The sequence below is a fragment of the Symphodus melops genome (genome assembly GCF_947650265.1).
Source record: "Symphodus melops genome assembly, chromosome: 8".
In the NCBI taxonomy this organism is placed as follows: Eukaryota; Metazoa; Chordata; class Actinopteri; order Labriformes; family Labridae; genus Symphodus; species Symphodus melops.
Genome location: NC_136698.1, coordinates 3,366,666 through 3,379,398, shown reverse-complemented (window position 1 = coordinate 3,379,398; position 12,733 = coordinate 3,366,666). Strand labels below are relative to the sequence as shown.

General features: G+C 40.5%; 1 protein-coding gene across 1 annotated transcript in view; it reads right to left on the bottom strand.

The window, feature by feature from the left end:
- Positions 1-6,092: 6,092 nt before the first annotated feature.
- LOC306827950 (BMP/retinoic acid-inducible neural-specific protein 3-like) overlaps positions 6,093-12,733 on the bottom strand; it is a 57,502-nt gene continuing 50,861 nt past the window's right edge. The window contains exon 8 of the mRNA XM_079350090.1: positions 6,093-8,039. Coding sequence (XP_079206216.1) covers positions 6,923-8,039 — 1,117 coding nt within the window. The 3' untranslated portion in view covers positions 6,093-6,922. The remainder of the gene's footprint in view (positions 8,040-12,733) is intronic.

The following is a 12,733-nucleotide window of genomic DNA, read 5'->3' as shown; positions in this document are numbered from 1 at the left end:
TTAATGAGTGTTTCCTTTGAATGAAATGTCTGTGAATCTGACTAAAAAGGGGTAAGTGTGATTTGGCTGTAAAGCTAAATGGTCCTGATTTCTCTTTTTAACTCAAGGCCAAGATCCGACTTCCCTCAGAGCAGACAGAGGCATCACATCAGTCAGTCATGTTTCAGTTATCACAGAGGGCTGATCACTGAGCTCCTGTCTGAGGATTTGATGATCAATAAGAGGAGGCAGAGATAAACCTTATCCACAGAGCTGCATGAGTCAAAGGAAATATCTTTTTTAACTTCCCTTTGGCACAAAACACATATCAAAATCATTTTGTACAATTGAATTTCACAATTGATTTTCATCTGTGCTGTATGTTTAACATGGAGCATATTTGACAAATAAAGAACCTTGAACCTTGAACCTTGAATGTTCATTCTTTCTAAGTAACCACCAGCACTGAGCTTAATCTTCTCTAAAACTTGGATTGATGCAATGTTTGTCCTTTTTTTATGACTCACTTGTCACACTTCTCTTGCACTTTGACCTCTGTATTTTTCTTCTCTGACTGATGGATGGATGAGGATGGCCGCCTGAGCATGAAGAAAATTCAATTCTGAGCTCTCCTCTGTGTTCCCACTTGGACCCATGGTTAAATGAAAATCGTATAGTTTTATTTTGGAGTGAATCAAGTGTTGGCTTGCTCATGGAGTTACATGCAGTCATAGAGCGAATCATTCCCACACAGATGTTACTTTGGATTTGTTTTAATGCACGGATAAATCCAATCCAAATAACTGTGCAGAAAAATAATGACAGATGCATAAGAGCAGACACACTGGTGCGTGATAGGGCTTACACTGTGTTCTATTAAGCATTGGAAAGGGGGAATTCCCTGCAGGTGAGGTGCAATCACAGTATTCGTATGTAACAACAGCCCAACTCTGATGTGGGGAAAGAAAGGAGCAAGAACATAGAAGATCGGGAAATTTAATTTTTCCAGCTAAAATATGTTTTCTTCCCAAGTGCTAATGCTAAAGTGTGTCAATGTGAGCAAATTGCACAGTGTTTTCCAAAATGCAACGCAAAACTGTCATTAATCAATCAAAACTTCTTAATTCAAAGAAGTCAAAAATTTGGTGAAAACAAACTCAAGGCAGATTACCAAGTTATTGTGGCTCGTATGCGCTGGTTTAAAAGCACCTGGAACCCTGCTGAGAACTAAACAACTGCCCTGCTTCTGTCTGAAAAGGTTGGTCTCCACCCCCTTTTTTGGGGGGATTCTGGTGCGGTAAATTTGTAGTAAGAACATGAACAGACGAAGCTTAGACCCAACTACAGGAAGCAACCATCGCGGGCCCTCTTTATTCATTAGTGCTGAACATTTGTCAAAGGCGACCCAGGTACATGACCTAACTACAGAAACATGTTTTGTGAATTTCCAGGTTGTGATCCAGGAGGATTAAGATAAGATAAGAAAATCCTTTATTCATGCCGCAAACGGGAAACAAATACAGTGTTAAAGCTGCAAAGCTGCGATCCGCAAAAGAAAATCACAAAGTGCAAAATGCATAAAAAATAGTTAAAAAGAGTCAGCAACTTAAATATATGTAAGTCTGTATAAACTGTATGAACACTATCATGCACACAGTGCATTAACGTGCCTTCTCCAAAGCTGTCTCGATAAGTGAATCCCGTACTTCAACACATTATATTTGCGCCTCATTTTCAAACTGTAGTTTTTTAACGAGAGTGATGGAAACACATCAGCCAAGATCAATCTGTGTCTTTGTCCGTCCATTTTGAAACTTTCTGAAGAGTAACCACAGCCAGTAAGGAGTTTACTAGTCTTTGTTTACCTCTGTGATTATTCCAGCAATCAATTCCAAACAATTAGAGATCATTTTACTCGTGCATCATGTATTTTTGTCCTCCTGCAAATGACCTCCAAGCAGTGTTTGGCAAACTCATTTAAACAGGAGCTCCTTGGTGTCCAGACGTTTTTTACTTCTTTATTTATTTTTAGGATACAGCAACCAGTTAGGGATGTACATATCTTTCACAAAAAAGCACAAGTAAAAAAGAAACGTAGATTCACAGTAAAAACAATCGCACACTTTGGTCAAGTGATCGGAGATCATTGTCCCAAATTATTCCAACAGAAACAGGAGGGTCAATCTTAAAACGTTGTTGTGAATTATTCCACAATTTGGAGTTTCCAAGTTGAGAACCTTTACACATTGTTATGCTAGCAGCCACAGCTCCACAAGTTTGAAGTGATTGTTGCACTTGCAAAGAGTTAAAAGCTAGAAGGATGTCGCGTCTTTATTATTCCTATTGACTGCTTCATTTTACAAGTCAAAGCTTTCAAATGTAAAAGTGAAGCTTCGCACATATGTGACTAACACATGCTACTGTGCTCCCTACATTGCTAATTCCTGAAGCTGTGGACCACAGATATAAAGCTGCTCTATGTCATTAGTTTGGAGAGGGAAGGTGATGCAGCAGCTTTCTCTCTGAGGTCCAACGCTTTACAAATTAGCAACATAGAGAGCACTCAAGCGTCAGTCATATGTGAATGGCTAACCCATACAGCACGACAAGGGGACAATACTAAACAGGTTTCAGTATTTTTTTTTCCTTTTTAATGGACATGTTTAGGATCAAGAATGACAATAATAAGTAGTTATTTGCAAAGGTTGTGTTTGTCTCTTTTTCTCCTGATGTGAGAGATTGAGGAGTTTAACCAAACTCTTGGAAACTTGTTATTGAGAAACCTTTTCAATTCTTCTTGCACTTTCCACTTGATCTCTCCCTTCTTCACACATTTCTAGCAGGAAGGAGCAATTTGCATTTTTTTTCTGACATCTCTGGCAGAAAGTATCTTCGCTGTCTACACCTGAGATGGGGGTTGGAAACCGTGGGCCAATTCATCCTCTGAACCTGCACTTCCACATTGACTCCTTTCATCGTGGTGAAACATCAGAGAGGCGAATGAGAATGGCTGCACAGTGAACAGTGGGGGGGGGGCTGCATACCATAATTGTACAGCACAGAGCGCTAGCGGGACACGGACTGTGATGCTTTTATTTTACACCTCGGAGTAAGACATAAAGCCCTGCAAATTACAATTGACTGCCAACCACTGAGAGAGCCACCTGAGATAACGGCCTTTGATGCTGTGTCTTCCCCACCGCCTCCAGCAGCCATCCATCAGCACAACTCTAAAAGAGATCCAGAGCCCAGAAATTCTCTCCCTGCTAAAACAGCATTGTAGGCAGAGCTGCACGTCTTACAAATCAGCCGAAATTTAATCAGCTTAAAACAGACACCAAAACACAGAAATGTAAAACTGATATCTGTCGCAGAATGATGGACTTTTTTGTTTCATATCTTGGAATGAGGTTAAATAAATTGTTTGAAATTTAGTTGATGTCCCCATTCCACTGCTGGCTTGCGTGCACACTGCTCCAGGACTAACCGGGCCTGAGCACCATTACCTACTGTACACAACACTATAATACAACACATGCATGGTTTTTATGTAATTAGGAAACATGCTTAGTTAACAAGGTAGGCGACAACAACACAGAACATGACAGCTACTTCACTGACTTTGCGTCTTATTTGGAGTCATTTTAGTCAGATACAGTCAGAACACTCAACAGATTTTCGATATTGATGGCTGTCTATGTATATACTGACTGGATTTAAGAAACAGCCTTCTGAAACCTGCATCCCAGATATATCATAATATGAATAATCTGATGGAGATAATTTAGATGGAGTCAGAGTTGGATCAAAGAAAAGGGATCAGAAAGCATCCTTCACTGTGTCTGGTGTGTCTGAGGGTGTTTGTGCTGCAGAGCTGCTCTCGTTCACAGCAGCTGGCCTTTCTGACAAGTCTCTTCCACTGCATATCTGAATAAAAATGAGCCTGAATGTGAACAAGTATTCGGATGCAGTAAGTTCTCATGCTGAGTTCGAAAAAGCAAATGCATGAATCATCAACTCGAAAAAAAAAAAAAAAAACAAGAAACAGTGAACAAAACCTTCAGGTAGAAGCCTTCACATGTCAGTCTAAGCTTGGCATATTAATTGTTACCAATTATTGTATATTCTGAGTTAATTATCATGACAGGACACAATTAATCTTGTTATCTTTTGTCAGTTTTACGTGTGCTATGAAAGCCAATTTTCTATGAGCCCAAGGGTCTTTTGTGAGGGAAGACCTTTCAATTTATAACACCACTGTTCGGCCGTGAGGGGACTTCTTAAGTTCCAGTGAGATCAGACGTCCTCTTACAGGTTCGGCATACAAATGCACATGACACAAATCAGGGGTGTTTTGGTGTTCTTGTTAAAGTTTGTAGTTGAAGTGAAATGGTCCTTTTGCATGTCAGCAGGATTTGAGTGTAAGCAGGAAAACACTAAAGAACAAAAGTGGCAAAATGCATCAGCTGTAAATCCATCCTGGATCGTGCTCGTGTCTCCTCTCAACTCTGACTCTCTTCTCACTTCTCAAGTCGCCAGTCAGACTTTCAACAATGTCACCACATGAAAAAGAAAGTCATTGCAGGAAGTCTTTTTTTAAAAAATAAAATAAAATCTGTCTTAATCAGAAGCTCTGAAAAGACAATAAACCATGATTTCTCCCAAGCTGACTGAGACGAGCGAGTGTCTGGAGTTTCTTCCAGCTGAACGATCACTCCCCTTGTCTAGCAAGAAAAATAGGCTTAAATAGCCTAAAACAGGCTGCTGTAGTACAACAAAGACAGTATGGTTATCAGAGTGGAATAAGAACAAACGGGAACAATACATTCCATTCAAATTTCCCCCCAAAATCATTCAAAGTAATAGCGGCTGTATTCACATGAAGCCTTATATTCCTGCTATAATTTATAAGGTGTACAAAAAACTTGTTTGACGTCACATTAAACTCGTAAAGGATCTCTTTAACAACCGTTTAAAAATGAGGAATATCCAGAACTTTCACTACTGATGTTAAAGTGTCATGTACTTTATATAAACCTGTAAGTTATATTTAACTTTAAAAAGTAACACAACAAAGTGGCAACGTTGAGATTGCTTTAGCTTAATTCTTTAAGAACTCAAAAAGCAGAAAACCCAAATGTGATGGGCTACATTAAAGTACAAATCAAGCTACAGTAATTGAACAGCCTGTTGAAACAAAATGAAAGTAATAGATTCAAACCATGGACTTTACATATTAATGGATGAAGCCTGAGTGACATCAGCCATCTGTACTTGCAGGAGGCTCATCGGCAGCAGCCGCCATTTTGGAAATCCTGCCGGCCTAAATTTTAGTCCAACTTTTAAGCCTCTTGACGTACCATTACATCACACCCTCCTGTCAATCATGTCAGCTACTGTACCTGCCTAACTATAAAGCCATTTAAAAAACAGACTCTCTCTTTGAACAGCAGGATTTTGCACATCAGCAATGGCTTCATTTTTCAAGACTGGAGATTCCTGCTTGATTTAAAAACAGGGTCCACCTCGGACAAGGCCAATAGCCCATCATAGTGGAGTGGCAATGGGCTGCCTGTGTCTCTGCTTTTTTTTGATTAAATCTATTTGCATTTGCGGAATTCATGTTTTCAAGGTTTTTTGGGGGGTTTTATATGCCTGTAGTTAGCGATAGCGGATAGAGTCAGAAATCAGGGAACGAGAAAGTGGGAAAGGAAAAGAGCCATAGGTTGGATTTGAACCCAGGTTGCCCACTTAGAGAACCACAGCCTCTGTTAATTGGGCACACACACACTAACCACTAGGCTACCAGCGGCCCTATTTGTTGCATAACATTTGTACACATTACCATTTCAGAATGACTTTTTGTACTGATAACCCAGATATAATGACGTCTTCTCAATACTGTTTCTACTTTCATTTATTCCTCCAAGATTGTCATTTTTTTTTTCATCTGGAATTTAGTTAATTGGATTCATTTTTTTAAAATCTTGATTATACTGCAGCTGTATAATCCTGTGCTCAGTTATCCCTGACCAAAAAGGCAGAGGTGTTATTAATGAGAAGACTGAAGATGCAGAATGGCACACATGACGAATACACCATCTATAGACCACACATAAAAATGTATTTATTTAGTGTATTAACAAATTGTATTATACATTGTATTTTTGTAACTTTTTGTCTCACAAACAACAGCATTATAAAAATAAAAGCACATGTAACATAGATTGTGGTTGTGGTGTCATTTTTTTCAGCAAATCTGGAGTATTACAGCATCTATGTATCCGTATTTGTCAAGATTTCTGTTTCTTATTTTCTTACAAAAGTGTGTAGTAGAGTTTAAAAACAGTTGTGAGTTTATCGTTGGCTGGAAAGCAAGTGTTTGTCTCAGGCTAGAAAGGAGCGCACAGAGAGTAAAAGAAGAAACCAATGTGTTGAGTGTGAATATTTTTGCACAAAAGAAAAAATTACTGTGATGGTAGAAATACATAAAAAAAACCAAAACATGCTGGTGATGAAATGTTATAATTTCCAGATGATTACATTGCTTACTTCATCAGAAAAAAGCACTTATTTACGTATGTGAGTGATCAAATTTGTGCAACCTACAAACATACGCACACTGGCAACATATCAGAGGTGCTAGAGATTTAAATTTATACCATTATAAGTGTCAGAGTTATTCTTTTCACCAGGAGAGAGAGAGAGAGAAAGAAAAAGAAGCTATGAGGCAAGTTTGGTGAAATCCTCCTTAATTCTACAATGTTGTACAAATTTATACGAAAAGCTGACATGAGGATCTCAAACGCACTCTGGAGATCCATATCGACAATGAAAATGTCCCCCAAATGTCCCCTGCATGGATCCAGAATTGCTCTTCACCATCATCAGGTCTGTGTGATAACTGCTCTGCCATCTGTGCGCCTGGCCGCCCGCCCACTTATTAGCTACATAATTTGGTTGTTTCGTATTCCATCGAGTTGGGCTGCTTGGCACTGAACGTCTGCAGCGCTGCCTGGATCCTGGCAACGTCTGTGGTGGACAGTTTGAGCCGGTGCCGCAGCAGACAGGAGAAGAGGTCCAGAGGCTGAGCGCCGGGTGGTGAGAGCCTGTTGACCCGATCCCGGATCTCCAGCAGCTGCAGCAGGGCCGAGTCCTGCGATCCCTGAGTGTACGGGTAGTCCAGCTGTAAAATCAGGTCCTGGATGGCCTCTGGGTCAAAGTGCATACTGTAGCCATACACCTGGATGCTGTTGATCTTCATGTAGCCCAGATTCTGCCCCGGTTCCAGGTACTCCAAAGGTTCATAATATACAGTTCCATTGCCGTTACTCGAGGGCCCTCGAATCCGGCTCCGCAGATAAAAGTGGACTGTCTCAAAAAAAGTTTTCCACTTGTTTCCCAAAGTCAAAGTCCAGTTATAGCAGTCATAGGGAAAGTCTAATTTAGTCCTCTCCCAGTCTGGGTAGTTGCTCTGTTCAGTGGGCATGATCCAACTCTCTGAGTGACTGCCCCCAAACGGGTTTATATAGACAGACAGCATGGGGTCCAGAGTGCTATTCTTGGTAAGGCAGATCTGTAGAGACATCCCCAGGAGCATGTGCACATGGTTTGACTTATATTTATTACTCTTCAGCGTCAGCAGCATCCTCTTTCTCCATGACGGGTCGAACCAGTTATTCAGTCTGACATCGTTGCTGACAAAGATCCCATGGATGCTGATGCGGTTGTCGCGTTTCTGCAGGAGGTAGCGCAGCTCCATATCCTGCAGGTCCGTTTCAAAGCCGATGTAGTGGTCAGTGGAGTCCGGTACCTCGTTGCGGCACACGCCCTGACTCAGCATGTAACCCTGGTTGCAGGTGGCACACCGGGAGCGGTTCTCGGAGGAGCAAGAGGCGCAGGAAGTGCCCTCACCTACTGTGCAGGGGATGACACCCTGGCATGGAGGGTGCTCATAGGGGCAGGAGCAGCTCCGGGTCTCCTCCAGGTAGGAGCCGATGTGGTTGTTCTCACTGCAGTACATGATGGAGAGGATGTAGTGCAACCAGTAGCTGAAGGGTCTGTAACACAGAAAAACGACAACATGTAAGATATACTGGACATATAAATACCATAACATGTCAACAATATAAATCATTGCTTTAAAGCAACTGTGAGATACATTTGATTTGGATACCTCTTGGCTAATTTGTCCCATACATACAGGCGGGATCTCTAAAGAAAATCTGGTCCTTGGTGTTTTCGACGGGCTTACGTTGCGCCCACTGTGAGTCTTTGATGGGGAAAATGTAATCAAGGGCTCTTGTGGTCTGCAAGCTGTTAATCACTGTGCCTGATTCCAACTTGATGGAAGCAAGGAGGAAAATTAAAACTAACTTTACTGAAAAAAACCCCGATCAGTTTGCATCGTGCTTTATTCAGAGACATCAGTATTCTATAGAAAGTGTTTCATTGCCAGTTAAAATACTCGTAAGCAAAAACATGTTTATCATCCAACCTATTTAGTTATTTTTTGGATACAAGTTACCGACATAAATGATTAAAAAAAAAATAATAAAAAAATAATTAACACACTTTATTAATTCTGGTTTAACACTGTGTTATTGAGAGACATGCAGCGATGTAGTGATGTGTGCTACACTGGGAGTGCACCTGAACTGCTCATGGTTTGGTGCCTTGTTAAAGGGGGAAATCGGTGGTACTCAGTAAGTTGGAATCATTCCAGCATCCATACTTTTGTCCACACCTGGACTCCCCAAACCCGACCCAGGTCCCTAATGGCTGAGGTACTGCCGCCTCTGAAGTCTGATATGTTTCTTGCATCACATCAGCTTCATTTAAAGCAACATGATAATTAAAGACGAGATAGAAAGAAATGCATATTTGAAGTCACATCACAATAACAGAGTATTCAAGGTCTTGGATTGAGACATGTTCCGGCTTGATTCAGATTCAAAGGGGTGCTTTGATCAAACTTTATTAAAATGCAGGAACCCTGTATCTCCATTTTGATGTTGATATTTTCTGTTCTGAACACTCAGTGTTGTTAACCAGCCATGACGTGTATTAAATGTAGACTGGTGTACTGGAGTTTCTTCAGCGGTTGACCAACAATTTTTGAAAGTAGATTTTCTTGTGGTTGAGAAGTTCTGACATCAAAGTATCGGACAAACACTTGTACCATGTGCTGTTAAAGTACTGTAGGACACTCTCCGTAAAAAAACAAACAAAAAACAAAAGAAGAATCTGTCTACTCGCCCCAACAGTTCTTAGACGGCGGTGGAAACAAATCCTTTGTTCTTTTTGAAGACACATAACAAGAGGGGGAACGAAACTCGGAAAAACAAACTACAAACCCCAGCAGACACAACAACAAAAAGAACGAAGAAGAAAAAAAGAATTGAAGGAACACAGGGGCATGATGTTGGGCTTCGAATGTTTTATTGTAGTATGCTGCATGTATGTGTGTGTGTGTGGGCTGGGGTTTTATTTTACAGTCAGAGAGGGGGAAAAGCCAAATGGAGACTAAAGAAGATAGAGAAAAAATAATCTCTGGTTTGGCTGAAAGGACAAAGAGCTCCCGAAGTGAATCTGGGACAGGTTAGCGAAGGACAGCGACTTTATTTAGTTGTTTTTAGCCTGACTTCATAATTTCTTCATACTATTCTCTCTCTCCTACTCTTTGCATTATTTCCTCAGATCCTTTAAGCCAGGAACTGCATCTAACCCTCCACGACCGGTCTGTTCATCTGGGTTTGAGCAGAAACTTTCAGTCAGAACAGAAACAAACTGGTGAGAAATCATAGACATAGCGTGCCAATTGGATGTCAAAGAGGTCAATACTTTTTAGTTCAAATAACTCAACATTTTGACTAAATCAAGATAACTTGATATATTAATTAGCAGTGGGTTTCACATAAGAAGTGAAAAGCAGGACACAACCTCACCTTGTCTTAAGAGCAGAGCAGAGAACATGTTGTTCACAAATCTGCAAGCCGTAGATAATCACAGCCATGCTGATATTCAACATCTCAACCTCGAGCGTGATGTTGCCTTCATGCAACAGTTCTAATAGAACTACATATTAGTAGAAAGTAATACGTATCGTCCACAATGACAACTCAAGAAAGAAAAGCACAATGTTTCTTTTATTCTAAAACATGCTCGGTAATGGTAAAATCAAAATTCCTGAAGTTGTTTGTGCAGAAGGAGCAGATGGACCACATGGCAAGACTGTAATGTCATAAATCATTTTCTTTGTTCCACATCTGTCACAATTCTGAGTCCATTCTTTTCTGTTCTCCAGCAGAGTTAGCAGCTTGGTTTTTGTGGCCGTGTGCATCTGCTCAGTTCATTTACATAGGACAATGGTGCATGTATAAGTAATGTAAATTCAAACGCATATTTCTGAAGGAAAGAATAACATTTGTCCAAACAGTTGTTTGACTAAACAAGAAGTAGGCTGCGTGCGTGTGTGTGGCACTGGGGGATTTTAACTTTTGGAAGAATATTAGATCAAAGCCATTAAAAGTCAGCCGCGTTTCTTTTCAACTTCACAAAGCAGGTTTCCAGCAAACATATGGGGCATAATTCCAAAAGAAAATGTGTGCACAGTACATTTTCTAACAGACATCCACTCGTTATCTTCTCTTCATCAGCCCTACAGTCTACTCACCTTCCTCTGCTTACTCACCAGCCTCACTCAGACTGTTTCATTTGTAGTCCACCTTTAAAAATATGCTTTTGTTTCTCTAACTTCTTTGTACTCAGACCGTGTCCTCCCTACCTTCCATACCTGCCTGTAAGCCATCAGTTAGAACAATAATGGCACCAGCCTGCCTGTGATCGTCTATGCCAAACTCCAACGACCCCCAACACATTATATACTCCAATTAAGCCTCCTGCATTTAATCATTACATACATGTGAATGAATTAGGTGGGTTTTCATTGGGATTATTAGTAAATCTCTGTAAATCTTACATTGACATCTCAGAGCAGATAGAGCCATGAATGTTTCTCAAGTATAAAAAGAGGAAACAAATCTGTTATCCTGTGGGGCAATATCCAATGGAAGTGTGATGTGTGAAGTGTGATGTTTGACATTTTTCAAATCAGCGCTTAATAAGAGGCCCTCTTAATATTCCAACATCAGTAAAACAGAGTCAATTTAATGTGATGACAGTCTGAACAGCCAACCAGCCTCTCTGAAACTCATCAGTGAGAGTCAGCTGCGCACATCTCACCTCCAGAGTCTGAGGCTGTGCACAGCGAGAGAGAGAGAGAGAGAGAGGGAGCTGCCCCGCCATCATAAAGCGCGTTCTGTCAGCAGGACATGTAAACTGTCACACAGACACAGTGTGCAGTACTGGCCAAAGAGAAGCTGCCGTGCTCACTCTACAATCTGTTCACTGTCTGTCAGCTCATTTCACACTGATCAATCCCACACGCAAGCTTTCTCTCTGCCACAGATTCAATTTGTGCAAAAAAACTCAACTTTTCCTTCCAAATAACATGAACTATATTTTTTTCCATTAAAAGCTATATATTTTCTTTGTGAGCTGCAAAAAAAAAAAAAAAAAAACATTCCTGTTATTAGTGTTCTCAGGCAGCAGTGGAAAAAAACATGCCTCTTCAAAGGATGTACTCAAAAGTTACAATAGAAAGTCTAACATGGGTTTTGCAGTGTTAAAGTCACACGGTATATATTTTTTCTTTTTGCTTCATTCTTTATCTGGCAAAGACCATGATGCTCCAGTACATGAATAATGGCTGCAGAGATGCAAGCATATTTCTTTCATACAAATGAAAAAAAAAGAAATCCTCCATGAACTAGGTCATTACACAAAAGAAAATATAGAAAGACACAGAGGAATAGAGAAAATAATCATATTTCTTCAGTGCAGGACAAGAAAATCACGCATAATTTTTACAGCTCGTCGGAGTCGCATTGGAACTCTGTAATGTGCGTTTCAGCTGATGCAAAATGTATAAATTAAACCCAAAAGTACAGAAAATGTGTGACGTTTCCATCGAGGCTGCAACCGCTCCTTTTATAAAGACGTCTTGGCTGTCACCCATGTGAAAAGGAGTGACTGACTTCTTCCTTAGATGTTTTCAGAGCACCAGGTTATATCACAGCAGGATCCAAAACAACCACTTTAAGCATCTGCTTTCATCACTCCCACACCACCTCATCACTGCATCTTTCTGCTCTCGCTATATTTGCCCCAGATGCCGTCCAGACAAATACTGAGTGATAGTCACATCTGGCCATGCAATACATGTGTATTGAAGAAGTTATCACAGTGTAATTAATTGTCATCTCTGTAGGTTACACTCTGAACTCTCAAACTCAAACCATGCAGCTACAAAGGCGGTTTGCAAGGACGTGTGAACTTTTAAAACGTAGCTTAGTTTTTGCAAAGAATACGGATGTAAACAAACTCCTCCAACTGCATAAGAAGTCAATTTGAAGATCTGAAGTCAGGCTGTTTTGAAGTGTGTCGTGCATGTCTGGAGATCAGCGGCTTAGCTTGGATCCAAATTGGCTCCATTCTGCAAGAGGTATGCAATATGTGCAGCTGAATGATGGCACAACCCCTTGAAGTGTTTGGGTCACAAGATTGGCTCCAAAAACATGCAGTGAACTGAAAGTACACACCCTATAATCAGACAGAAAAAAAGATAATCCTTTGACATTCTGATGGATCACCTTCAACCATCCTGCTCTTCAAACCTTCTATTAAAAATGTT